The 23,601-nt window shown below is 49.0% G+C and overlaps 1 protein-coding gene across 7 annotated transcripts in view; it reads left to right on the top strand.

Moving 5' to 3' along the window:
• Positions 1-23,601, top strand: part of Iqce (IQ motif containing E) — a 54,565-nt gene that overhangs the window by 26,379 nt on the left and 4,585 nt on the right. For 5 of the 7 annotated variants that reach the window (XR_010042327.1, XM_005003723.4, XM_003469911.5 and 2 more), the window contains exons 10-21: positions 66-115; positions 2,138-2,301; positions 3,621-3,676; positions 4,690-4,871; positions 6,970-7,074; positions 8,573-8,672; positions 13,495-13,656; positions 15,420-15,443; positions 20,476-20,586; positions 21,350-21,471; positions 21,821-21,912; positions 22,785-22,865. Coding sequence is in view for 6 of the 7 variants with exons in the window: in XM_005003723.4 (XP_005003780.1) it covers positions 66-115; positions 2,138-2,301; positions 3,621-3,676; positions 4,690-4,871; positions 6,970-7,074; positions 8,573-8,672; positions 13,495-13,656; positions 15,420-15,443; positions 20,476-20,586; positions 21,350-21,471; positions 21,821-21,912; positions 22,785-22,865 (1,249 nt within the window). In the remaining variant the exon portion in view is untranslated. The remainder of the gene's footprint in view (positions 1-65; positions 116-2,137; positions 2,302-3,620; positions 3,677-4,689; positions 4,872-6,969; positions 7,075-8,572; positions 8,673-13,494; positions 13,657-15,419; positions 15,444-20,475; positions 20,587-21,349; positions 21,472-21,820; positions 21,913-22,784; positions 22,866-23,601) is intronic. The other 2 variants (XM_005003724.4, XM_013152710.3) reach the window with 1 other exon arrangement.

Below are 23,601 nucleotides of genomic sequence, written 5' to 3'. Positions count from 1 at the left end.
CTCTCAGGCAAGACTACTGGCGTGTTCGTTTATATCTTTAATGCTTTCTAATTTAATACTTGCAGATCCATCGTCTCCAGACTCTCTTGGCAAGTTCTGAAACCGCAGGAAAGAAGTATGCTACTGTTTGGTACCATGTTGTCCTTGTGTTGTTGAGTGATCTGAAATCATGGTACCCTTCTTCCACTTGGGAAGGGAATTGCCTGCTCTTATGTGGCAGCAGAGCCAGCACCACACCTGTGTGTTGATGGGTGGAGTCTTATTTGCACTCTGGTGTTCACCCTGAGCCCTAATAACTGCCACACACTCAGTACAGCGTGCTTAGTTACCCCTGCTCCACAGCCACCTCCAGCTCAGGACTGGAAATGCTGGCTTTCAACCAAGATCTACATTACTAGAAAGATATGTGCTACAAATCCATTTTGCCACTTAAACTTTTCCCAATCAAGTTTGTTAGTAGCATCAAGGTTCTTATCACATAGATTCCTCCATCCTTTTCCAAATAATTTAATGTAACAGGCTTTCATTATGTTATGGCAGGATGGTCCCCCACTGTAGACATGGCCAGGCCTCTGGTCTCTGCAGCAGGCTGCTAACACGGGGTCCACACTGCCTGGCATGGTCTTTTTCCCTTTATCCTTCATGACTTAACACAAGTTGGAAAGAGCCAGATAGTAAATATGGTTGGGCCTCATTTGCTCAAATAAAGACTTTAAATGATGCCTGTAGGAATGACAGGTCTGTCTGAGCAACTCAAGGGACAGAACTGGCATTTCCTGTGGATAGGGAGGAGGGTTTGGGGAAGCCTGGATTGTAATGGGGGTGAAGGGCTAGGTGGGCAGAGGCCTGGGCTGCAGAGCTGGACATGCTTGTCATCTGTGGATACTGAGTTGGTGATGCTGGACCACTACTCCTGGGGCTGGAGGCTTAGGCCCCTCCAAGCCTCTGACCATGTTTTTTCCATAATTAGAACATCTGATTCTGTGTTTTTCTGTTTAAAGATGTTGAAGGCAGATGTTTGATTCATTAACGTTAAACTCCTTGCTGCAGTGCTGTCTCATGCCTGAGCCAGTCTCACCTGACAGACACACTGTCCCTGGGCCACATCATAGCATGGGAACACTGCACGGTGCTTCAGTCCTGTACTATGAGCTGCTTTACTTTGGAGGAGGGAAATCAGGTTGCAGGGGAGAAAGAATGTGAGAGAAACTTTCCTGAGGAGGTAGAAATAGGTAGTTATTTCGTTCTTTCATTTCTGGTGCTGGGATCAAACCCAAGCCCTTGAACATGCTAGGCAAGAGCTTTGCTACTGAGCTACATCTCCAGCCCCAACAGGCTTCAAAGGCTTCTTTTTGGGGGGAGGAAGGGGTGCCGGAGATCGAATTCACAACCTTGCGTTTGCCAAACAGGCACTTATGCTACTGAGGTAAACCCCTGGCTGGGGCTGCTTTAAACTGTAACATCACCAACACAAAGCACAAACATGGAAAACAGGGTCTTTTTGCACTAAGTAGACTACAGAAAGGACTTGTGTTTAGACTCAGAGCCCAAGCCAGAAGACCGCATGGTGTTGTGTGGCCTCAGCACCCAGAGGTACACATGTGGGGACTCAGATTTCAGCCCTCTGTGCCTACTTTGACACCCCAGCACCCTTGAGTGTTGATTTGGGGTCTACAGATATATATATATATATATATTTTTTTTTTGTACCAGGGATTGAATTTATGACCTCGAGCTTGCCAGGAGAGCGCTTGTGCTGCTGAGCTAAACTCCCTGCCCATTTACAGATAAATCTTAAGGAGTTGGCAAATTGATAAATATGTACTGTTCTCTAGATAATGAAGACTATCTGTATTTTAGACTTAATAGAATAAGAGGCACAATCAAAGCTATTACACCAGTATTTATATTACAAAAGAAAAATAAATGCATAAAATTTTAGTGATGGAATTTAAAACATGATATTAATAACTGAATACTACATTTTTCTATATGGGTTTCCAATAAGAATAGAATCTTATTGACTTGCTGACTTGGTGTTCAGAGTGTTCATAGCCAGATTCACCTGTACCTTGGTTGAAGCTTTCAGTTAGCCAATGTAGAAATCTCTAGTTCAGCTCTTTATGGGTGTTTCCAGGCCTCTGGTGGAGAAGAAAGTGGGTGTGAAGAGGCAGAAGAAGATGAGCAGTGCCCTCCTTAACCTGTCCCGGAGCGTTCAGGAGCTGACTGAAGAGAACCAGAGCTTGAAGGAGGACCTGGACCGTGTGCTCAGCAACTCCCCAACTATCACCAGAGTGAAAGGTATCTTCCCCAGAAAAACTGCGGGAAGGCCCAGAGTGGCTGCCCCGGGGCAGTCCTGGGCAGGCTCTTTGAGCCAGTGCAGTGGCTGTGTCAGCCACCCTCCATTCCCTGCACCTACAAACCCCTGAGTTCCCATGCTTCACAGCCAACTGTCCCGTTAGGCAACATTCCATTAGCAGTGATTCCCAAGTGTAGCAAATGTAACTGGCACCATCACCGTTGCCTATAGATTGGCTCTAGGCCCTGGAGCTATATAGCAAGGGATGAAAATTCTGATCTGCATGGGAGGCACTGCTGGGGGGTGGGAGGACAGGGTTAGTAAGTCCCCCAGGGAAGGGTGGGGAAGGGCACCAGTGGGGTTCTGGTGGGGTTCTGCCATAGTCAGGGCAGGGGGAGACAGACCTCCTCGAGTGTTCAAAGCTGGTCATGACCTACAAGAGGCGACAGCCAGCCTGCAGGCACCTGGGGTCACTAGGGAAACAGCAAGTGTAGAAGCCTAGAGCAGCGGCCAGTGTGGTTCCTCAGGTCACCCGTGGAAGTGGTGCTGGCTGGAGAACAGCTGAGTAGGGCCTTGGCTCCATTGGGGACAGCATGGGCAGAAAGCAAGTGCTACTGTGACAAGGGTAAGGATGGGAGAAGAGGTCAAGTTGTGGTGCACCTTAAAGGCAGAACCTTTGGAAAGAGAGACTGTGGATAGCCTGCAAGAGAGGGGCCCTCTGGTGCCAAGGTCTTCTGTCTGAACAATTCAAAGGACAGAGTTGGTATTTCCTGAGGATGGGGGAGGGACAGGGTGACCTGAATGAGTGGAGGGGCAGATGGGCAGAGGCGTGGGCTGTGGAGCTGGATGTGCTGGAACCCAGTGAGGTTGTGTGTGTGACCAGGAAAGGCACAGGGAATCCAAGCCCAGGAGCATGCAGAAAGTTGAGGGGTAAGGGTTAGCCCACAGAGCAAAGTGGACAGTGGACAGTGAGGGATGTAAGAGTCAGGTGAAGGCCAGAATTAAGGACAGATAAACAGACTGTGGATTTGGCAAAATAGTCACCTGTGATATTGATAGCAATAGAAAATGTTCTGATGAGGTCAAAACTTGATTGGAGTAAAATCAGGGACATCAGTGTCAGTAACTTTATAGCCAAAGAGAATAGATAAATCACCTAGTGCTGCAGAAACCCGTTAGGTATCAAGGGTCCAGCATGGCCTTTCGGCTTTGCTGACAGCTTGAACAGGGGGACACTTTTTAAGGTTGGCTGTGAGAAGGGTGATCTGGGCCACAGGGGGCCCTCCAGATGGGCACTGTGCAGACCTGTTGCTTTCCTTAGGTTATGTGGACTGGAGCAAGCCCCGCCTACTGAGACGCATTGCAGAGCTAGAAAAAGTAAGTGGGTGTCTTCTTCACCTGTCCCCTAGGACTTGCCTGTCTGATCTGGTTGGGGACACACTCAGAGTGACATGGGCATGCTGCACAGATGGATAGCAGCTGTCCAGCAGATGGCACAAAGTGCACCCCTAGAAGAGTAGGCTCCTCTAAGTCTGGACAAGCCCCAAGGGGTATGTTATTCACATCCCCACTTAATGGATAGCCAGGTCTTAGTCACATAGTACACATCGTGGGGCTTCTGTATGTATCTGTAGGTGGCTCTGCATGACCCTGATTGTTCACTGCCCAGACTCCTCCATGCTCATGTAATGTGGAATTCACAGGAAGCTTGTCCTCTCACGCTCTGCTGACCTTAGTATTTGGGGAGTTAGTGTTTCCTTCTGTCCCAAGGTGGAATGGGACCTTTAGTCCTGCTGGAACTGGTCCTGCTGGAACAGGTCCTTCTGGTCCGAACTAGACCAGCTCTCTTTTAGCAAAGCAGAGCAAGCATTAAGGGAAGATATTTCGAATAAGTTTACTTATTTACAAAGTATAAAACAAAAGAGGTTTCTGTACGCAGTGTGTATTTAACCATTAAAGTTCTCTGGGTACGACAGGAGGCCTGAACAGGTCCAGAAGTCCCCTGAGAGAGCTGCTCCAGCCAGTTACTCTGCTTGCAGACAGGGAATAGTTTAAGGTAGACAGCATGAGGGTTTGACATTTCCGAAGCTCTAGAGAACTAAGAGCAAACAAACAGAGCTGCTGTGCGTGCGTCCACCTGGCCCCGCCCCTGCTTTCTGCTGTGTTGCTGGCTCCTTTGCCCTGCCCTGTCCCCTTGGCCTGGGTCTCACTCCCACTTCCAATTCCACACACTCCTGGGACTCATGCCCATGCAGTAGACTGTGCCACTGACTTAGGTCGTATGGCAAAGTGCTCCCAAGGCTGCAGGCTAGTTTCCCAGGCTGTTCTGGGTTTCACAAAGAGAATATAAAACAAAAATAACATCTAACAAATGCCTGTGTTGCCTCTAGAAACTGAATTCGGTAGAGAGCTCAAAACCACATGATTCAGAGCTGGTCAAGTCAAATCCCAATGACACAGCACCCAAGCGCCTGGGATGGAATGGACAGGAGGAGCAAGAGCACCTTCGGGAGGCAGTGAAGAATCTCAGGGGAGAGCGGAAGGAGCTACAGGCCCAGCTGCTGGAAAAAGAGTAGGTGCCTAGGTGCTGCTGTGCCCAGGGCTGAACTGCCCTCAGTGTGAGGAAATGCTTGGTAAACACTGCATAAACGCTTCACAGGACTGTATGAGATGTGATTGAAAAATACAACGTTTTTAAAATCTTTCCAAATGTGTTATAAAAGACACATTGCTGTGAATCCCCCTCAAAATCCTCCTCCTCCTATTTAAACACACCTGTCCTATCATTCTTGCACAGTTGTGGAAGTCCTCTTTTGTGTCTTTCATCAAGGCTGCTTTGATGTCCTGAATGGATTCAAGATCTTTGCCTTTTGACCATTTTCACTTTTGGGAAGTCTCACGTGCCACATGTGGTGAATAAGGTAGGTGAGGGTACGCTGTCGTACTTTTATGAGCCTGCCTTCCCACTGGATGGCCTTTAGCAGCAGTTTGACCGCATTTTTGACCACACCTCTTGAAGACACTCAAGAAAGAAGACTTCCAGAACTGCTTCAGAAAGTAGCAAGAATAATAGAAAAAGCATATTCAAAGCAATGGGGAGGACTTCCAGGGGGATTCATAGCTATGTCTTTTACTGTATCAAATATTTTTAGAATTTAAACATCCACTCTTTCATTGCTTCCTACACACTTGTTAGATGTATGTTGTGGAATAAAAGCTGCTGTAGTGGTGAAAAGAAGACACTAAGTGGCCATATTCCATCATTAAAAGGGAGGGGTAGCTGGAAGAGTACCACGGAAATCTCTACCCACAGTTCCAGAGAGATTTCCAGATTGTTTAAGGGAGAATTACTGCCATGAATTTGTCTAAAATCAATTAGATATTAGGCAGAGTGGCCTTGACATTTAGTAATATATTGATGACATGATCTGTACATTGAATGAGACATAAATGATGTGAAATGCTTAGCGCAACCCGAAGCTGGAGGCAGAGGCTCACTGTGTGATCTGTAGCTTCATGATCTGTTAGCAACTTAGCACAGGACCTGGCACCTGCTTGCTTATGGTTTCTCTCATCAGACCTCTGTCATAAGCTAACCCACCCATCCTCTGGGATGGTGTTTAATCTCAGGTCTGCAAGACCACAGTGACCTTGCTACTCACGGTGGTCTGCAAAGGCAGGAGCACCAGCCCACTCAGGAGCTGATTGAGGATGAGGGACCGCAGGGGCCATCAGACCTTCTGAATTGCCCCCTGAATCACATGTCTCTAGCTGATGTGTATGCACATGAGGGCTCCTGGCTTCCCCGTGCCCACTGCATTCTCTGGAGCCTCTGTCCCCAGCAGAAGCAAGTCCCTGTACACTCTTGACTCCAGCCTGCAGTGGCAGTCCCCAGTGCAGTCACATGAACTGATAGGTTCTTTGGAAAACTATTTCATGGCATTTTTATTTTTTATTTTTTATTTTTTTTGTCTTTTTCCTTTTTATTGGTACCGGGGATTGAACTCACGACTGCCTGCTTGCAAGGCAGGTGCTTATGCCGCTGAGCTAAATCCCCAGCCCCTTCATGGCATTTTTAAAATCAAGATACTCATTTTGAAACATACGCAACTCCTGAAATTATCTGTTAAGCTATCATATGATCTAATAGCTACAACATATGGAGTCCTTGCTGTGTGATAGGCACTCTGCTACTCATTTCAAGGACTGTCTAGTTTCCTGTGGGCATTAGCAGGGCCTTGAAAACCTGGGCCACATAGACAGTAGGCAGCAAATCTGCATTTGTAGCCACTGTGCCATTGTGGCACATGAGGACTGAGCAGGAGATACCTGGGCAGCCCCTTTGTGCTCAGCACTGGCAGCACCCCAGCCTGGGCTCAGATGTAGCACCTGCAGGAGTGACATGTCACTGTCACTGTGTCACTGTGTTCACATCTTTACCCACAACTGTGAGACCACAGGCAAGACCTTGCTGCTTTTATACCCGAGCCCTGACAGGTCCTCATACACAGCAGCATCTGTGTGCAGTGAGGACCTTGGGGCTACTTGTGCAATATGTTCACCCTGTCCACTGTGCTAAGGAAGTCAACCACTGTTGTGTTCTGAAATGTTTTCCTGCCCTGGCAATCTCTGATTCTAACGGTAAGGAAATGTCTGGTTCTGTCATTCAGTAAGGAAGTGAGGCAGCTGCTGCAGGCCAATGCCAAGTTGGAGGAGGAGCTGGAGAGTGCAAGGGAAGGTCAGAAGCAGCAGCAGGAACGAGAGCAGTCCCTAAAGTGAGTAACAAGCAGCAGAGGAGCCACAGAACTCAAACCCGCTCTGCCTCCTAGCCACCCTCCCCATAGGTCCCTGGCGTAGTTTCAAGAGAGTGTTTGGTAGAGACCACACCTCTTCCTGAGATCTTTCAGTGTGTTCTTCCGCCTCTGGGATACAGTGCCAAGCGCTGGGAGAAAGCTCTTTGCTATAAGCCGGTATTTGCTTCTGTGGCAAACCATCATGGCCACCTCCACCACCTGTGCCCAGTGCTCCTGCTCCACCACGCACTCCCCTCAGCAGCCTCAGGACCACGTTGCTTCACACTTCCTTTGTGATAGCAGCAGTCACCAGAGCCAGGAAGGGCAGCTCCTCCGTGTCCATCCCTAGAGAATGGATGAGCAGCCTGAGGTCACCCTCACAAACAACAAGCCAATGCTGATGCCCTGAGCTCAAGGAAAGAGGCCAGGTGGGCCTCACAGCCTGGACCATGAGCAGGATGCGTGCAGAGCGGGCAAATCGGAGGACTGGTTGGGGAAAAGAAGAGGGGCGCTGGAGAGTAGGGCTGTTCAGGGATTCCCATCATTATAAACACTGTAGCGACCACCTAATTCCACATTTTGAAATAGTAGTTTCGTTTTTGTCTTTTTGAGCTGTGAAGGATCAAATCCAGGGCCTCACGCATGCTAGGCAGATGCTTTATCCCTGTACCACGCCTCGGGTTAAGATAATGATTTTATGTTGTAAATTTTAGCTCACCTCATGTTTTAAAACATGAAAAGAAATCTGAACAGAAATATTTGGTGCTCAAAAAGTAAGATACAGGGCCAGGGATTTAACTCAGCAGCATAAACACCTGTCTGGTGAGTGTGAGGTCACGAGTTCAATCCCCGCTACCAAAAAAGAAAAACAGAAAACTAAGATACAGATAATTAGAATGAATAGAAAACATTTTATTTTCATTTCTGGAGAATCATGACTGAATTGTGTCAGAGGCTACAATTAAAGTAAATCAGCAATGTATAGAAGTAAATGGTTTTTACTTTGGGATCCTTAGTAAGGCCTTATGTTACAGTTCCCTCCACTCCTGTGGAAGGCTGAGGCATGGTTCCATGGAGGGACATGTGTCCGGCAGCTGAGGGCCTGGGTTCCATCCTAGCAGCAGAAAAGCCCACACGATACCTCCATCATTTTGTATAATGCCTTTTTTTTGTTTGGTTGGTTGTTTTATCTCAGTGCTAGGAATTGAACGCAAGATCTTGCACATGCTATATACAGTGACTATTTTTGTGGGGCTCTGACAACATGTGCAGCGTAGTGCTGGCCCTGGGATCCTCAGCACCCCCTCTTGGGGGCACATTACAGAGCACTGTCTTGCAGCAGATTGCTGGTATCCCTGGGAGGTGGGCCTCTCCACAGCCTATTCAATGTCTGTCTGCTTGGGGCTCCCCATCTCACCACCTGAGGTCCATTCCTCACCTGGTGACAAGCAAGGTGTCATCTTTCCACTTTGCATTTTAGAGAGGAAATCCAAACACTTATCAGCAAGTGCCAAGAGCTGGAAAAATCTAAGAAAGAAGAGAAAAATGCAGGCACTTGTGCCTTACACTTGACACATGAGGTATGTGTGGCCTCTCCTGTCTGGTATAGTGCTCTTGACCCGAAGGTGACAGCCTACGCTCTCATTATCAACATAGCCCATTTCTGGCCCATCTGGAGCTGTTGACTGGCTTCCCAGGTGGTATCAGGTGGTACATCTCCCCTATGCTGTCTGCCCTGGAGGTCGGGGGCCAGCGGGGAAGGAGTAGAAACCTACAGAGGCCCCACACCCTTGCAGGGTGAACGGGTGTTCCTGGGTGGAGCAGGGTGGTCTCCTGTGGGCCTGTCCACAGCCTGTAGCCTGTGTGATATAGAAGAACTATTTGGTTAGGACCTGGAAGTTGCCTCTCCTCTCCTCTGTGTAGGTGGATGCCATGGGAGGCTGCTGCCACTGAGATGTGAGGCCTTGTGGCCACAAGGGTCCTCTGGCCCTTCTCTGTCCCAGGCGTCCCTGATGGCCCAGTGTTGCCTACGCTTGGACTTCTGTTTAATGCCTCCCCACAAATCTGTCTTCTAATGAATGGACTCTTCAGATGGCAGGTGTGGTCTGACATCTCTACAAATGAAAGCGAATAACTTGGCTCCTTAAATCCTGTGGCTACTGTTTGCCCCAAGAGGGCTGTCACACAAGCATGCTATAGGTAAAATCAGTAAGGCCTGGAAGGGTCAATGAGCACACATGACATGGTGATTGGCCCTTATAAGAGCTCTTATGACCCCTTCCCTAAGACCTCCTCCTGCTGCCCATGGTCTGAGTGGACCTGCACTGAGCCCAACATGTGATATGTTGCTTCAGAAGGTTCTGTCATTCAGCAACAGGGGAGGACAAAGGAAGTTACCCTTGGCCTCCAGAACATGGGCCCATGGACTGTGGGGCCAAGTCCCCTGCAAGAGCTGGACATATAAGAGGGTTTTGTCTTAAATCTGGACAGCCTTCATCTTCCAAGGCTGGCTTACTTAGCTGGATCCTAAGTTGAAGGTATCTTTGTTCAAGTCTTACCCAAGAGTGAAAGAAAAACCAAAGGTGAGGGAATTTGGAAAAGCTGGTCTCACAATTTGAGTTACAAATTGAAACAGACCATAGCACTGCAGACTGGGGGAAAGCTTGTGGTCTCCGTGTGTGGGCAAGCAACAGCCATGTGCCTGGCTGGCAGGCGTGAATACCTCCCTCTCAGTTCCTTCTGGAAGGTGCTGTCTCTCTCAGGGACTCATATCTTCTCTGCTAGCCCCAAAGGTGCGCTTCTGTAGTGGCTTCTCCAGCATCTTGGGTGCTTTAGGTCAGAGGTCTCATCTCCTGGGCCTTTAGGAACTGAGGTGCTCAGTAGGTAGTGGTTGGCAGGCTGACTGCAGGACCAGTCAAGCTTCTTCTCCATCACAACCTGAGCTCTGCCTCCTGTCAAATCAGGTGCAGCATTAGATTCTCATAGAAGCAAGAACCCTACTGTTAACTACAAGGGATCTAGGTTGTATGCTCCTTCTGAGGAAAGTGTACAATATAATAAGAGAAATAAAGTGTACCACAAGTATAGTATGCTTGAATCATCCCCAAACCACCCTCCAACCCCCACCCCATCTATGGAAAAACTGTCTTCCATGAAACCAACCCCTGATGCCTAAAAGGTTGGGGACCCCTCCTGTAAGCAATGCAGAATCACTGTCCCTGCTCCTAGGGATTTGCCATGTGACATCACTTTTCATCCTGCACATTAGTGTGCACACTGCTGTCCTAGGACACAGCCAGGCAAGCCTCTCCTAGGCCTTCAGTCTTGCCCACCAGCATGCCTGTAGCACTGTGGGTGACAGGCAGGCTTAAGTGTCCTCTCTGGGTCCATATCACTGTCAGGCATTAATGAAAGACTTTTTTTTTTTTTCCAAATGGAATGTTCATAGAGACTGGGGCATCCATAGGGCTTACTGACTTGTTGCCTAGCTGCTTCTGGAAATCCTGACCCTTATCTGGTGCTCAGCAATGAAGACACCTAGGAGTTTCTGCTTATCTTTAAATTTTTCCACTGAAAGTCGTATCCTTTGTGGGGAAAATGTTTTCACATATATCAGGATGGATAAGAAAGACTGCCTGTGGCATCTGCCTGGCTGGTAAGGATTCCTGCCTGTCTTTGGCCCATTCAAAGGGATTTTGCAGACCCACAGAAGAAACCAGGGGGCAAATTTGTCCTGTTGTGTCACCATCTTGATGTGCAGACAGCACAGGTTGTTGCAGCACTGGCTTCCTCATCCCCTAGCTGGGTGCAGATGGGATGTCTGTCCCTGCTAACTCATGTGAGCACCTCAGGTCAGCTCATGGTTTGAGGATCTTTACCGCAGTGTTGGCTGTTTTCAGTGTGAATTTCAGCAACTTGAGGTTTAAATCTCTTCTGACTCAATGCGCACCATGTCAGGAAGACCCATAAAAAGTTACTTTCTCCAGGAGCTATGTCCCTCAGCAATTGCTCCACTTCTCCTACCGAGGCTGCAGGAAATTTTGCTCAATATTTTTATTCTGGCATCTTCTTTATATAAGGCCTTGGGAATTTTTGTTCCTGTACATGACAGGAGCTCAGGCTGGGGCCACAAATAGTACCTTGTACTCTGAAGAGTGAGAGATGACTACAGTCTTGCTGAGAAACAGCTACAAATTCAGGAGCTGTCATGGCACGTGGCTCGGTGACTTGTGGTCCTGTCCCTGCCGAGAGTGCTGGACAGCCAGTGCTAAGAACGACGATATGGAGAGGTGGAAATAATTCCCTCATCCCACCCACAAACATCAATTCCATTTTATTTTTTAAATATTTACACTTAGAAATATGTCTGAAAGTGACTGGCCTTGTGGCATAACAGTAGGGTGTCTGACTTCAGATCAGAAATCCGTCTGAAAGTCATGCCCAAATACAGCTTTTTCCATGTACAGTAACACATACATGGAACATGGAACATTCTTTCAATATTGTCTGAATTTTTTTTATAACACATATGTATTAGCTTGATTTTTTTTCTTTCTCAAAAACATTCCAATTTCAAGTGAAAAAGACAAGTGAGCTGAACTGGGGAGGACTCAGTGTTGTCCTGAATGGAGGGTTCGGCTCTCAGTGGTTACATGGGAATGATTCGCTGCTGTTTGGAGAATGTGTGAGATCCTGTGTGAACTTGTGAGGCACTATCTAAAGTAAAAAAAAAAAGAAAAAGAAATTGAAAGGTCCGGGGGTATAGCTTGGGTGATAGAGCAATTGCCTAGCATGGCTTCTGTATCTGAGAATTTATATATATCAAAGTTAGATTTTTGTTTTAACTGTCTTCCAGCAGTCAATGCTCTGCTGTCTTCTAAGCATCCAGTTTTACCTTTTTTGGTCACAAAAGCATGGGCCTCATGTGACAGATCCTCATCTCACTTTAGTGGAATGAAGTTCTGAAAATGTGTTACCCTTGAGGCACATGAAGAGGCTCTTCTAGGGGTGACAAAGTCAAGATGAGGTGGCTTTGTGTCAGCACGTGGACACAGGTCACTTAGGGATCCCTGGGAAGCCTGGATGATAGCTGATCATACTGAGTGTATCCAGGGTGTGTCCAGTCAGAAAGGGTAAGAGGGACAGTAAGTGCAGGGACACAGTATCACAAAGGGCACATCCATCCTCACCTGCCATCAGAAACAGGAGCAGGCCTGCTGCTAAGGATAGGGGCAGTGTGGGGGGAGCAAGGCCTAGACTTTCTGTAGACAGGACTAGGCAAGGCAGGGTGCCTAGCTGAGCAGACTACAGATAGACTGACCTAAACAGTTCTGGGCTTCAGGCCAAGTACGTGGCCATGGGTGATAGAGGGCAGGGGACACTAGCTTGCTGCATGTGGATTACAGAGTTGCCAGATGGAGTAGTACTGGTCTCGGATGATGTGTAAGAAGGCTTCTCACAGGGGAGGCCTTCCCACCTCTCAGAAGTGGGCAGACTACGAGAGGCCATCTCTCCACAGCCAGCAAAGGCCCAGATGTCAGAGCACCCTTAAGTGCAGGGAAAACTTGGTCTCTGCACTGACTGACCCACTCTTGCAGTCACGGCTGTCCGCCTGCGCCAAGCCTCTGGGGCTGCTTGTTCCATACCCCCATTCCCAGCCTTTCCACAATGACATGCATCCCTACCCAGCTTGCCAGTGGTTGAAAAGTATCCTTGTAAGGGGCTGGGGATTTAGCTCAGCGGCATAAGCACCTGCCTTGCAAGCAGGCAGTCATGAGTTTGATCTCCGGTACCGATAAAAAGGAAAAAGATAAAATAAAAAAAAAAAAAAAAGAAAGAAAGAAAAGTATCCTTGTAGACAATAAATATGTAGAAATCAGCAGTATGTCAGTGATCACAATAGCAATTCTTGCCATTTTTTTACCTTACAAACCAAGCTATTTGTAATGTTGTCTAAACTAAACCAAGCCATTTGTGATGTTGTCTAAACTAAAAAAGCAAAAAGAAGGGGAAAAAAAACTTAAAAGGTTTGGGGTATAGCTGCTGGTAGAGCAGTTGCCTAGCATGCTGGAAGCCTAGGTTCAGTCCCTAATAGTGCATGAAAAAAAAAAAAACTTAGAAATATTTTGCCTTTAATCCTAGAAATCCCACTTTTGTGATACAATATTAAACTTTTAATAGACCACAGAAAAGATCATAGGACCACCAGCAAGTCTTGAGTGTCATGTTGGCATGAGGATGTGTGTGTGGCCCTCGAGGGGTCACTAGTTAGGAGATTGCTGCCAGCACCGGGAGGTCTGACCTGCTTACTGAGGCTTCAGCCAGTTGGCATGGTGAACATGCAGGTGCAGACTGTCCTCTTACACTAGTCTCTGCCTCGCTCACACTTTACATTTCCTGCAGGCCAGTGGAACACCCTACACGTCGCCTCCAGGCAGCACAGCCTCACAGCACAACACTGATTCTGAGGAGGAAGGCACCTCCTGGCCTCCCGCCGGCACCGATGGGAGGAGAGAGGCAGCTGCCAGGACCTTGCAGGCTCGGTGGAAGGCCCGGGCACACACGGTGAGCTTCCCAGGAGGACAGCAACTGCGGTGGTCATGTGTCCATGAAGAAAGCAGTTGGCATCATGTGTCTATCACCAGCATTTGCCTTCTGTGTGCCAGCTCCACGCTCAGGCCACTGCTGCAGAATATGCAGGCCACTGAGGTTGTGTGGCATGATGAGCACTGACAGGAACGCAAGAGAGAGAACAGAAGGGCACCTTTTATCCTGGAAGCGCTGGCCCATCCCTTGGGCCCTGCAGTGGGTGTCTCACAAGCCCTGTGGGTCTCGGAGAAGCTGACTGCAGTGTCGAGCACAGGTGCACAGGTGTAATCAGGTTCCTTGCCACTGACAGTGCAGGAAGTCTGAGTTACCCGTGACCAGCCCTTTTCCAGGGCTCCTGGGAACAGCCACTCACAAGAGGGACCCATTTTGTGGGAATGTGAAAGGTCCACCTGACAGCCAACATCTATGACTCTGTACTGGGTCCCTTTGTATAGGTGACAGGAACAAGTTTCCCCTCCTAAGCTCCTGAGATGCCTGTCCTACGGGGACATGAACAGTTTTCCGAGGGCCATGGTGTCCGATGCACCGAATGCTCTGAAAGATATACTCAGTATTTAAATGGTCACCACCTTTTTCCCCCTAGTTGAAAACAGAAACAGTGGCATTCTCTGCTTGTCTGCATTCTGGAAGAGCTCAGCTCCAGAAGGAGGGCCATGGTGGAAAGGGTAGGTGGGTAAATCATTGCTTCTGAGCCAGGCAGGCATGATGACACAGGTCTGTAACCTCAGCACTGAGGGAGGCTGAGGCAGGAGGCTATCAAGTTCAAGTCCTGCCCAAGCAACTTAGTGATTTAGTAAGATCCTACCTCAAAATAAAAAATAAAAAGAGCTGGGGTTATGGCTCAGCTGTAAGTGCCCTTGGATTTGATACCTAGTACTGCCCCCTAAAGTCATTGATTCTTCCTAGATTTTATTATGAAAAATTTTCAGAACTTATGAAAAAGTTGAAAGAATATGTTCTACTTGCTGTTACCTCAATTCAACAATAGTACTTGTATATAGTGTGTGTATATATATATATATATATGTTTTTCCCCCAGAAGCATTTGAAAGTAATCCTTAGACATTACAAAACCTCACCATATATCTTCAAAGAAAAAGGACATTTCCTTGCTGAGATTGGATTACAGACCTCACCAACAAAAGTTTGAGTATTCTTATTGTAGTTTGAGCAGTTCCTGCCCTGTTTTTCTTTTTAAAGACATTTTGTTTTTTGAAGAGAGTAAGCTGGCACTTTATAGGATATTTACAAGATGTTTACTTATGATGTCATTTAACTTGCTCTTCTATCCCTTGTGTTTCCCGTAAATAAGAAATTAGGTCCTCTAGCTTTGATTCTGCTCAAGTTACAGGTTTCTAGCATGAACTCCTTGTAGTGAGTCTGTGTATATCACACTGCCTCCAGCTACAAATGAGATCAGTACTCTACCACTCTGGGAGGCTGGATGGTCGTGTGTTTGAGCCCCACCTGCCTCCTGTGGCTCTGTCTTGCTGAGCACAAAAGGATGTGAAGCAGACCTGTGCCTCCTCCTCACCAGCCCTAGTACTCTTGTTTCTGGGCTGATGGGTCTAAGAGGGAACAGCTTGGCTGTCTGCACTGTCTCATGTCCCTGCTGGACTTGCAGCAGGGTCAAGTTCTAGGAAGGAAAACTGCTTTGAAGAATTCATCCCTCTGATATTAATTCACTTTTTAATTTTTTGCTTGTTTGTTTGTTTCAGAAAAAAAAGGCTGCCATGGATGAGGTAAGCAAGGCTAATTTCACCAATTTTGAAATCTCTGTTTTGACTCTGGAGTAAGAGCTGTTGCCATATTTAGAGACACATTTTTAAGCCCTGACTTTGAAGAAATCAAAGCACACCCAACATTGAGTTTAAAGTGCATAGATAATAGAAGCATCAAATAAATGTTAGAATAATTTTGCGTTCCAACATTCATTTTATTCATTCTTCAACATATGAGCACCCCTGTCAGTTGTGTCAAGCAGCCTTGACCAGTGCCTGACCACCATGGAAAAGAGCAGGTAGAGCTCAGGTGGTGCTGGATTGGGGCACCCATGCAAGGAGGGTGGCCCCCAGGAGGAGTGGCAGGCTGTGTCGCGGGGTGAGGAGAGTGGGAGGGGAAGCAGTGGCAGCCAGGGCACTGAGAACAGCTGAGGACAGCCTGGCCCCGAGCCATAGCCCTTTCTCAGTGAGGTGCTGAAAAATAAAACCCATGTCTTATCCAAGTCTTGGAGCCCTCTCCACTTTTTAAATACTTCTCTCGCCCCCCACCCCGGGTTGCAGTGTGTGTCCATCTGGCCACAGGGAGAACCAAGGTCTCGCACTGCGAACTGACTTACTTACTGCTACGTAGGAGCCCCTTCCTGCTCTGCACTCCAACCTGCCCACTCTCCAGCTCCCAAGGCCGTGCCTCAGTGGCTAGGGTGGGCCCTCGTCTTCAGCTTGGTAGGCTCCCTTGAAGAGCAGGCCCTGGGCAAGTGACTAAGGACAGCGAGACATGGTCACAGGCTTCATGGCACTGTTTTGTAATAATGCACATGTGGAGTAGCATGGCCAGTGGGCTGTGGGCTATCACAGGGCACATCCATGTCACAGTAGTGTGAGCTCCCTCTCCCTCTGCCAAGCAGTCCTACGACACCCTTTCAGGAAGGTCCCTACTTCCGCTGTGCTTGTCCTCACTCCTAAGTCAGCAGCTCCTCAGCTCCCCATCCCTGCTTCCTCTCTTGACCCCTTGCCAGCCACCCTAGGGTCATTCCTTGTCCTTTACAGCTATAGTGGCCATTTCTGACACCACTGTCTGACCTTCCCTCCTCTTTCCTGTTGCTTCCCCTGGCCCCTAGTCCCTATAGCTCCCAGAGTCTCTGACACCTGGCCTGGCCCCACACCCTGTCGTGTCGATTTCCACCCGACCCAGTCCCATCCTGCCTTCTCATTCCTGCATGTGACAGGAAAATTGTGCAACCCTGGACAGAGTGGCCTTCAGCACTGCCCAGGGCCCACTCAAGTTCAGTGCCCAACAGCTGTGTTGGACCTCCTCTCCTCCAGTCCCAGCCCCATCTGCACTGAGCAGCTTGCTTCTTACTCCACTGAGGGACAGAGTGGTCAGTGACCTCCAGCTAGAGTAGACAGCCAGCTCCCCCAAGGCAGGTACGTCAGAAACCAGACAATAGCAGACCCTGGAGTGGTAGAGAGAAGCCTCTGCTGTCTGGTGGCCATGTGAAACAGGCACTGCTGGGGAACACAGTGTGACCATTCCTCAGAAAGTTGGACGTGGGGTCACCCTGTGACCCTGCTGCCCCTCCCCATTGCACCCAGGGGAGCTGAGACTATTACTCAGAAGCTTGACCCTGGAGTATGCAGTCTGTCCACACAGTGGGGTGCTACTCAGCTGTAAGAAGGAGCAGAGGTAGATGAACTCAGAAGATCAGGCCAAGTCAGAAAAGGCAGGCATAAGGCTCCTCACCACGTGGCAATCTGATGTGAGATGTCCAGGGTGAGTAATGAAGGGAGACACAGAGGTGCATCTATGGCTGCCAGAATTGGAGACTGTGGGGGGAGCTGAGTGGTGGCCAGTGGTGCAGGGATTCTCATCAGGGCAATGGAAAGATCCAGAATGATGGCGCAAATATCCGTATAGCACAGCCCATGAGATCAGTGCCACCAAACTACACTAAATTAAAAGGTAAATTCAATGTATTTCACTATAGTTTAAAAAAAACTAAAATATAGAAGGGAGAGAGACCTTCCTCACCATCCTTGTCCTGCAGCCAGGTGTCTGCTGTCCCTGTGCCGGAGGAGAACTCCCACCTCGCAGCACCGCAGCCCAGAGCACACAGTTGCTCTGGACTTTCTGCCACTCATGTCCCTGTGTCCCAAAGTTCCCCCTGTAGGACGTGTCCCTGGGCCTGCCCCTGAAGTCGTGTCCCTGCTTCCGCTCTGCAGCTCTTTGCCTCCCTTTCCTGGGCTCACCCACCATAGCAATGTTACCAGCTCGACAGCCTCTACAGTCTTTGCCTCACAAGACTGCATGGGACCGAGATGAGAGCCCTGCTCCACCTTGGACACCTGCACTTGGGTTCCTGCCTGTGCTGCTTGTCTCAGGGGCTCCACCTTCTCTGGAATTTCTGGCTGCTCTAGGATCCGCCCTCCTCCCAGGGCAGAGGGCACCTTGCCATGAAGAATGAGATATGACAGCAGACCACCAGCCCACTGCTTTCCGCCCAGCACTGCAGCAATTCCAGCACCTCACCAGAGGCAGACTCCTCTACCCCTCATCACCCTGCCCAGTCCCCATGACCAGCCCTGATCACAGCGCCAGCCTCTTCCCCACCCACCCCCCATTTCCTGCTGCCTCATGCTGATTGTGTAAAGTCACCTCAGACCAAACATGTCCAGAGCAGAAGTCTCAGGGGGGAAGTTGTATTTTCCACTCCACATCTGCTCCTCAGATCAACCACTTGCCCAGGACAAAGGTGTTGGAATCTCATCTCTTCTCCAACATCCCACCACCAACCCAGCCAAACCTGTGAACTGCCTTTGAAACATGCCCACCATTCAGCCTCTTTAGGATCTGAATCCAGAAGCCATCACTTCCTGCCTAGACCATTACAGTAATCTGCTCGTGCCTCTTTGCCCTCCCCACCTGCCCCTGTGCAGCCAGCTGGAAGACATTTTGAACATTAGATACCACCACTCTGTAGTGTCACCCTGAAGACAAATCCAAAGTTGCTCCTACCCACCTGTGTTCTGACTCCTGTGCTGCCCTCTAGTCCTGGTGTCTTGGTGACTCTCTCAGGGTGCTGGCGTGTTGGGTCCGTCACAGGAACGTCCTCTTCAGAGCACCCTTCTGAGTGTCCCATGACGGGCCTGCTTCACAGTGTATACAAATGGCACTTTATTCACTGTTACTGCGGTCTCCCCCGTAAAGACGTAGGTCCCTATGGGCCGGGACCGCCTCTCTCCACCACTGTGCTCCTGGCTCCTAGAATAGTGCCTGGCCTACAGTGTGACTCCCCGCCCCGCCCCCCAGTGCTGGGGATTTAACTCAGAGCTTTCATGCTGAGCTGCACCCCCAACCCTCTCTTTTGGTTATTTTGAGACCAGGTCTTGCTGAGTTGCTCAGGCTGAGCTGGAACTTGGGGTTCTCCTGCCTCAGCCTCCTTCAGTGCTCAAGTTACAGGTGTGTGTTACCACTATGCCTGAGCAGTGTTTTCTAATAAGTGAGAGAACAACTGTGAGCATGTTCAGCGGTGCTAGCCAACCAGACAGTGTATTCTGTCCTCACAGTCTGTTTTTCCTTCCTGATCCCCCCTCCCTCAGCCTCAGATTCTACTTCTTCTGAAGTAAAAGTGATACTAAGGTTCCCTTCCTTCTTCCTTCCTTTTTTCTGTTTCTGTTTCCTTCTTTCTTTTTCTTTCTCTTTCATTTCTTCCTTTTGAGACCGGCTCTTGCTAAGTAGTTCAGGTTACCTTGAACACACTGTAACTCAGGGTGGCCTCGAACTCTTGTTGATCCTTCTGCCTCAGCTTCCCCAGAGCTGGGATTACAGGCATGCGCCACCAGGCCTGACTCCACAGGGCTGACTCTGAGTGAACACGATTGGGGCATGGAGGATGCTTCCAGGCAGCTTTGGCTCCTTGAATTTCAGCCCCGCAGGCTCCCATCCCTGTAACTGTATCTCACTTTCTTTGCTGTGTTTCTTACCCTGTATGGATGACACTTCCTTCACCTTGCCACCAAGAAAAACCTTGCTGGCAGTTACTATCAAACTGTCTGTACCTCAGTATCCAGTCATATCGAGACTCAGTGTGGTGTGCTTGCCTTTCTCCTAACAAGTTTGCACTTGACAAGTCCTCCCAAGAAGTAATGGTTTTAGCTTGGGCAACAGGCAGTATCATTCAAAAAGGGAGTGTTTCAAGCTGGACCTGGTGGTGCACACCTATAATCCAGCACCCAGAGACACTGCGGCAGGAGAATCACAAATTCTAGGCCAACCTGGGCAGTTTGGTGGGACCCTGTCTCCAGAGGTTACAGACAGGCCGAGAGCCAGGCATGGTAGCATGTGCCTTAGTCCTAGCACTCTGGACACTGAGGCAGGAGGATTGCCATGAGTTCGAGGCCAGCCTGATCTACATAGCAGGATGAGGGGTGGGTGGGGGAGGAGAAGGAAAGAAGGGAAAAAGGAAGAAAGAAAAAGGAGGAGGCTGGGAATATAGCTCAGTGCAACCCCCCGGGTTCAGTGCTTACTACTATTTTTTTTAAAAGGTGAGTAGTACTCTGCTCAAATACAGAGCATCAATTTCAGACCCTATGGAATATCCTTACACATTTCTTAAGACATTGCTTACGAAAAGCATCTAAGATTAAGATCAAAGGATAAATGATTCCCTTGGATTGTTCTAGAAATCTTGCTGTATCATTCATGATTTTAGAAGATGCATATGATGGAAAGTAGATGAAACAAAATAACCCCAACGTAAAGCACACCAGTGTGCAAAGTGCGGTTTGATATTAGCAGCTCAGTGTAACTGTGTTTGGCAGCTGATTTGTTTCCATCCCAAGAATCCGTCTGCTAGGCTTGGGCAGCTGCTTTTTCTATGGTAGGGCCTGGCACCCTTCACAGTGGGAGGGAGAAACATCCAAGATGCTGCTGCTAATGGCTCTGCAACAGGATGGAAGGCTTTTCTCTTCCCATACAGCTTTCTCTTGAACTCTTCCCCTGCCCGGCATATTCTAGGGAAGTTAAGTCATCTTCCTCTCCTTCCTTTCTTGCCAGGTGGCCATCATGCTCCAGGCAGCTTTCAGGGGACATCTAACACGAGCCAACCTGTTATCAAGCAAAGCATGTGGTCCAGAACCACCCAGCCAGCCAGGCTGCACGAACCAGGTACCCACTTGGGGCTGCACACGGGTCTCATTGTCTACGCTCCATGGCTGCTTCTCTTAGCTTCACCCACTAAGGAAAGCTCAGGACCCTCAGTTTTTCCCCTTCTGCTGCAAAACTGTCAGGGCTTGGCCTCAGAGCCAGACTGCTTTGAGGCCTAGAGAGTCAAACAGCACATCTGTCTCATAAGCTGATAAAGATTGACACTGCCATATAGGTGCTGTCCTCAGAAAATCATATGAGACGGTTCAGAGTCTCCAGAGTATGCCAGACATGGTGGCTCCCACCTGTAATCGCAGCGCATAAAGAGACCAAGGTGGGAGGATTGCAAGTTTGAGTCCAGCTTGAGCAGTTTAGCAGTTTATTGAGATTCCTGTCTCAAAAAAGGCTGGAGATGTAGCTCAGTTTGAAGGCCTTGAATTCGATTCCCATTGCTGCAACAAACAACAACAACAAAAAACTACTTCCAGAGTTTAAAAACCAAGACTCACTGGGAATGGGGCACACTCCAGGACTCAGGAGCCTGAGACAGGATTGCCACAGTTTCAAGGCCAGCCTGGGCTGCACACTCAGTTCAAGGCCAACCTGAACTACAAAGCAAGATCCTGTTTCAACAAAACCTAAGAACCTACACTCAGGAGGTTGCTGATGCTATGGTAGTAATGGGGCATACCTGAAGGGCAGCTGCTTATCCTTGATGGTCTGCAGGAGGCACTCGGGACCACAGGGGCCCCAAATAGTTCTCTGCCTTTGTCCTTTGCCACAGAGTTCCCCCACGCCACATGTCCTAAGCTCCATTACCCAGCCTGAGAGCAGCCCAGAGCAGGAGGAGGCCATCACCGTCATCCAGTCTGTCCTCCGGGGACACCTGGCCAGGGCCAGGCACAGGTGAGTGTCACAGTCACCTCTTGCAACAGTCTGCACTGTCTCAGTCTGCCTGGCAGGAATTGGCAGCTACTTGTCGAGTTGCTTGCAGTTTTCTCTGAGGAGAGCCAGGCCAAACTGGAGCCCAAACCTAACATGGGACAGACATACAGCTGTGTGGACCGTGACCATGTCCACGGGGAACCAGAGGTACAAAACCCAACCCACCATGTGCCCTAAAGGAGTGGACAGAGGACACATCTGAGGCTCTTCAGGGCTTGCCTGCCTTGGGGCCTCAGGCTAATTAGTGACACAGAAGGCTTGCAGACTCTGTGCTCTGCCACCAGGTAAGCTGGAGCTTTCTCTTTTCCAGCACTTCCAGCAGCACCACTGGCACCGTGTCCAGGAGAGTGGCCACAGCCATGCCACCCGAAACTTCCCCATCCCACCTCGAAGCTTCTGCCGGTAATTTCATGCACTTGCTTCTCACACAAGGGACAGCTGTCCCTCTAATGGTTAAGCTAAAAGTGCACCCACCTTCCAGGTAGCTTGGGGCCATGTAAGCATACAAAAGAGGTTTGTCCCACTGTAGCTGCGACCTAAACCAAGTCATACCTCATGCCAAAAAGCCCCTCAGCCCAGCTTCCTTGCTCGGCACGGGGATTGAGTGGTCCCTCAGTTTGCAGCCAGCCCTGCCTGTCCACAGTTCTCCATTAGCCACCCACAAACTTGCTGTATCTATACTTTTGTTCTTCTCAACTCATCAGGAGCTAGCAGATTCCCTCATTTGACCCAGGGTTTCTCTTTTGAAGTAAAACATTGATTCTGTGCTTCCGCAAAGTCAGAAAGCACTGACTCCAAGCCTTGGGCAAGGGATGCAGCCCTGGCTGTGAGCTCGGGTCCTTGCCACACCTGTGCAGAAGGTGATCCTTCAGGCTCCTCCTGTGGTGTCTCCTCTCACTCAAAAGCCACTTTTGGCCCCTGGTGAATGCACTTCAGTGTCCTCCTGCCTAGTTCAAGCAGAAGCCCCTCCACCCACCACTGCTGGCTGGTGACATCACCACAGAGCTAAGCCTAAGGCAGAATACAGATGGAGACTGGGGACAGGCATTAGAGAAAGGCAGTCAAGGTTGACTTGTGCATGTGGCCCCAGGTGCTGTGTCATCTGACACCCTCTGCAGGGATGGTCCCTAAGTCTCTAGGGACAAGGACAGGCAAGGACAGAGAAGAGCATTGACTGTCAGAGAGAAACAAGTGGGTGGGTGGCAGGTGGGTAACAGTCTGGGCCTTACAAATGCCTTATATACAATGGGAGCCCAATTTGCATGTCCCTTCAGGTAAGGGGGACAGCGAAGCCAGTGATGGGATGGTTGCAGAGGATGAGGCAGGGGAGCCGACGAGCCTGCAGTCCCACTCTGGTAAGTATGGGGGCCACTGGTGGCAGAGATGGCGCCTGACCAAGTGATCACCCTTCTTCACTGTTGACAGAAGAGTCAAACATTAAGGAAAGCCCTGACTCTGAAGCTGGTCAGACCTGGTGGCTTACACATCCCTCCGTCTGGCGGTCTAAGTTGGCCACCAGGGGCCACTTAGGCCCACCTACTCAAGCCAAGAATTTCACACCATGTTTGGCTTGAAAATCACATCCAAAATTGCATCCTATCCATTTCAATCATTGCTTCCTAGCTTTTTCAGAGCTAGGAACTGAAGTTTGCTATTCTCCCCAAAATCTTCATCTGCAAAGCTCAAGGAAAAAGATTAGCCACCCCAGGGTTTCAAGGAAGGGTACTAAAGCCTGAAAAGCTGGCAGCTGCTGTAATCTCCAGCCTGGAAGGCTTTAATTTGTTCTCCAAAAAATTGTGCTGATTCCTTCAGGCCAGGTGTCTGATAACCTTTAAGTTGTTTGATCAGGGCTACCATGTCTGTTTATGGCAACCTTTTCATCTTACTAAGTGTGACTTTGAAGCACCGGATTCGCCCACCTGTCCACATTTCGTGTCAGAGATGCTCTGGGCATCAGCATGTGCCAACATGAAATCACGCATCTAGATGAACATGGCAGTCAAGTTCTTGTTTGAGCTGACTGTGTTTTTAAATAGAAAAAAAAATGAAAATAACATTTGGGGATTTAGCTCAGTGGCATAAGCACCTGCT

The sequence above is a fragment of the Cavia porcellus genome, unplaced genomic scaffold, assembly GCF_034190915.1.
Source record: "Cavia porcellus strain 051 isolate PalLab524CR breed Dunkin Hartley unplaced genomic scaffold, mCavPor4.1 scaffold_23, whole genome shotgun sequence".
NCBI classification, from domain to species: domain Eukaryota; kingdom Metazoa; phylum Chordata; class Mammalia; order Rodentia; family Caviidae; genus Cavia; species Cavia porcellus.
The sequence above is the reverse complement of the archived record's forward strand: the minus strand, read 5'-3'. Positions and strand labels throughout refer to the sequence as shown.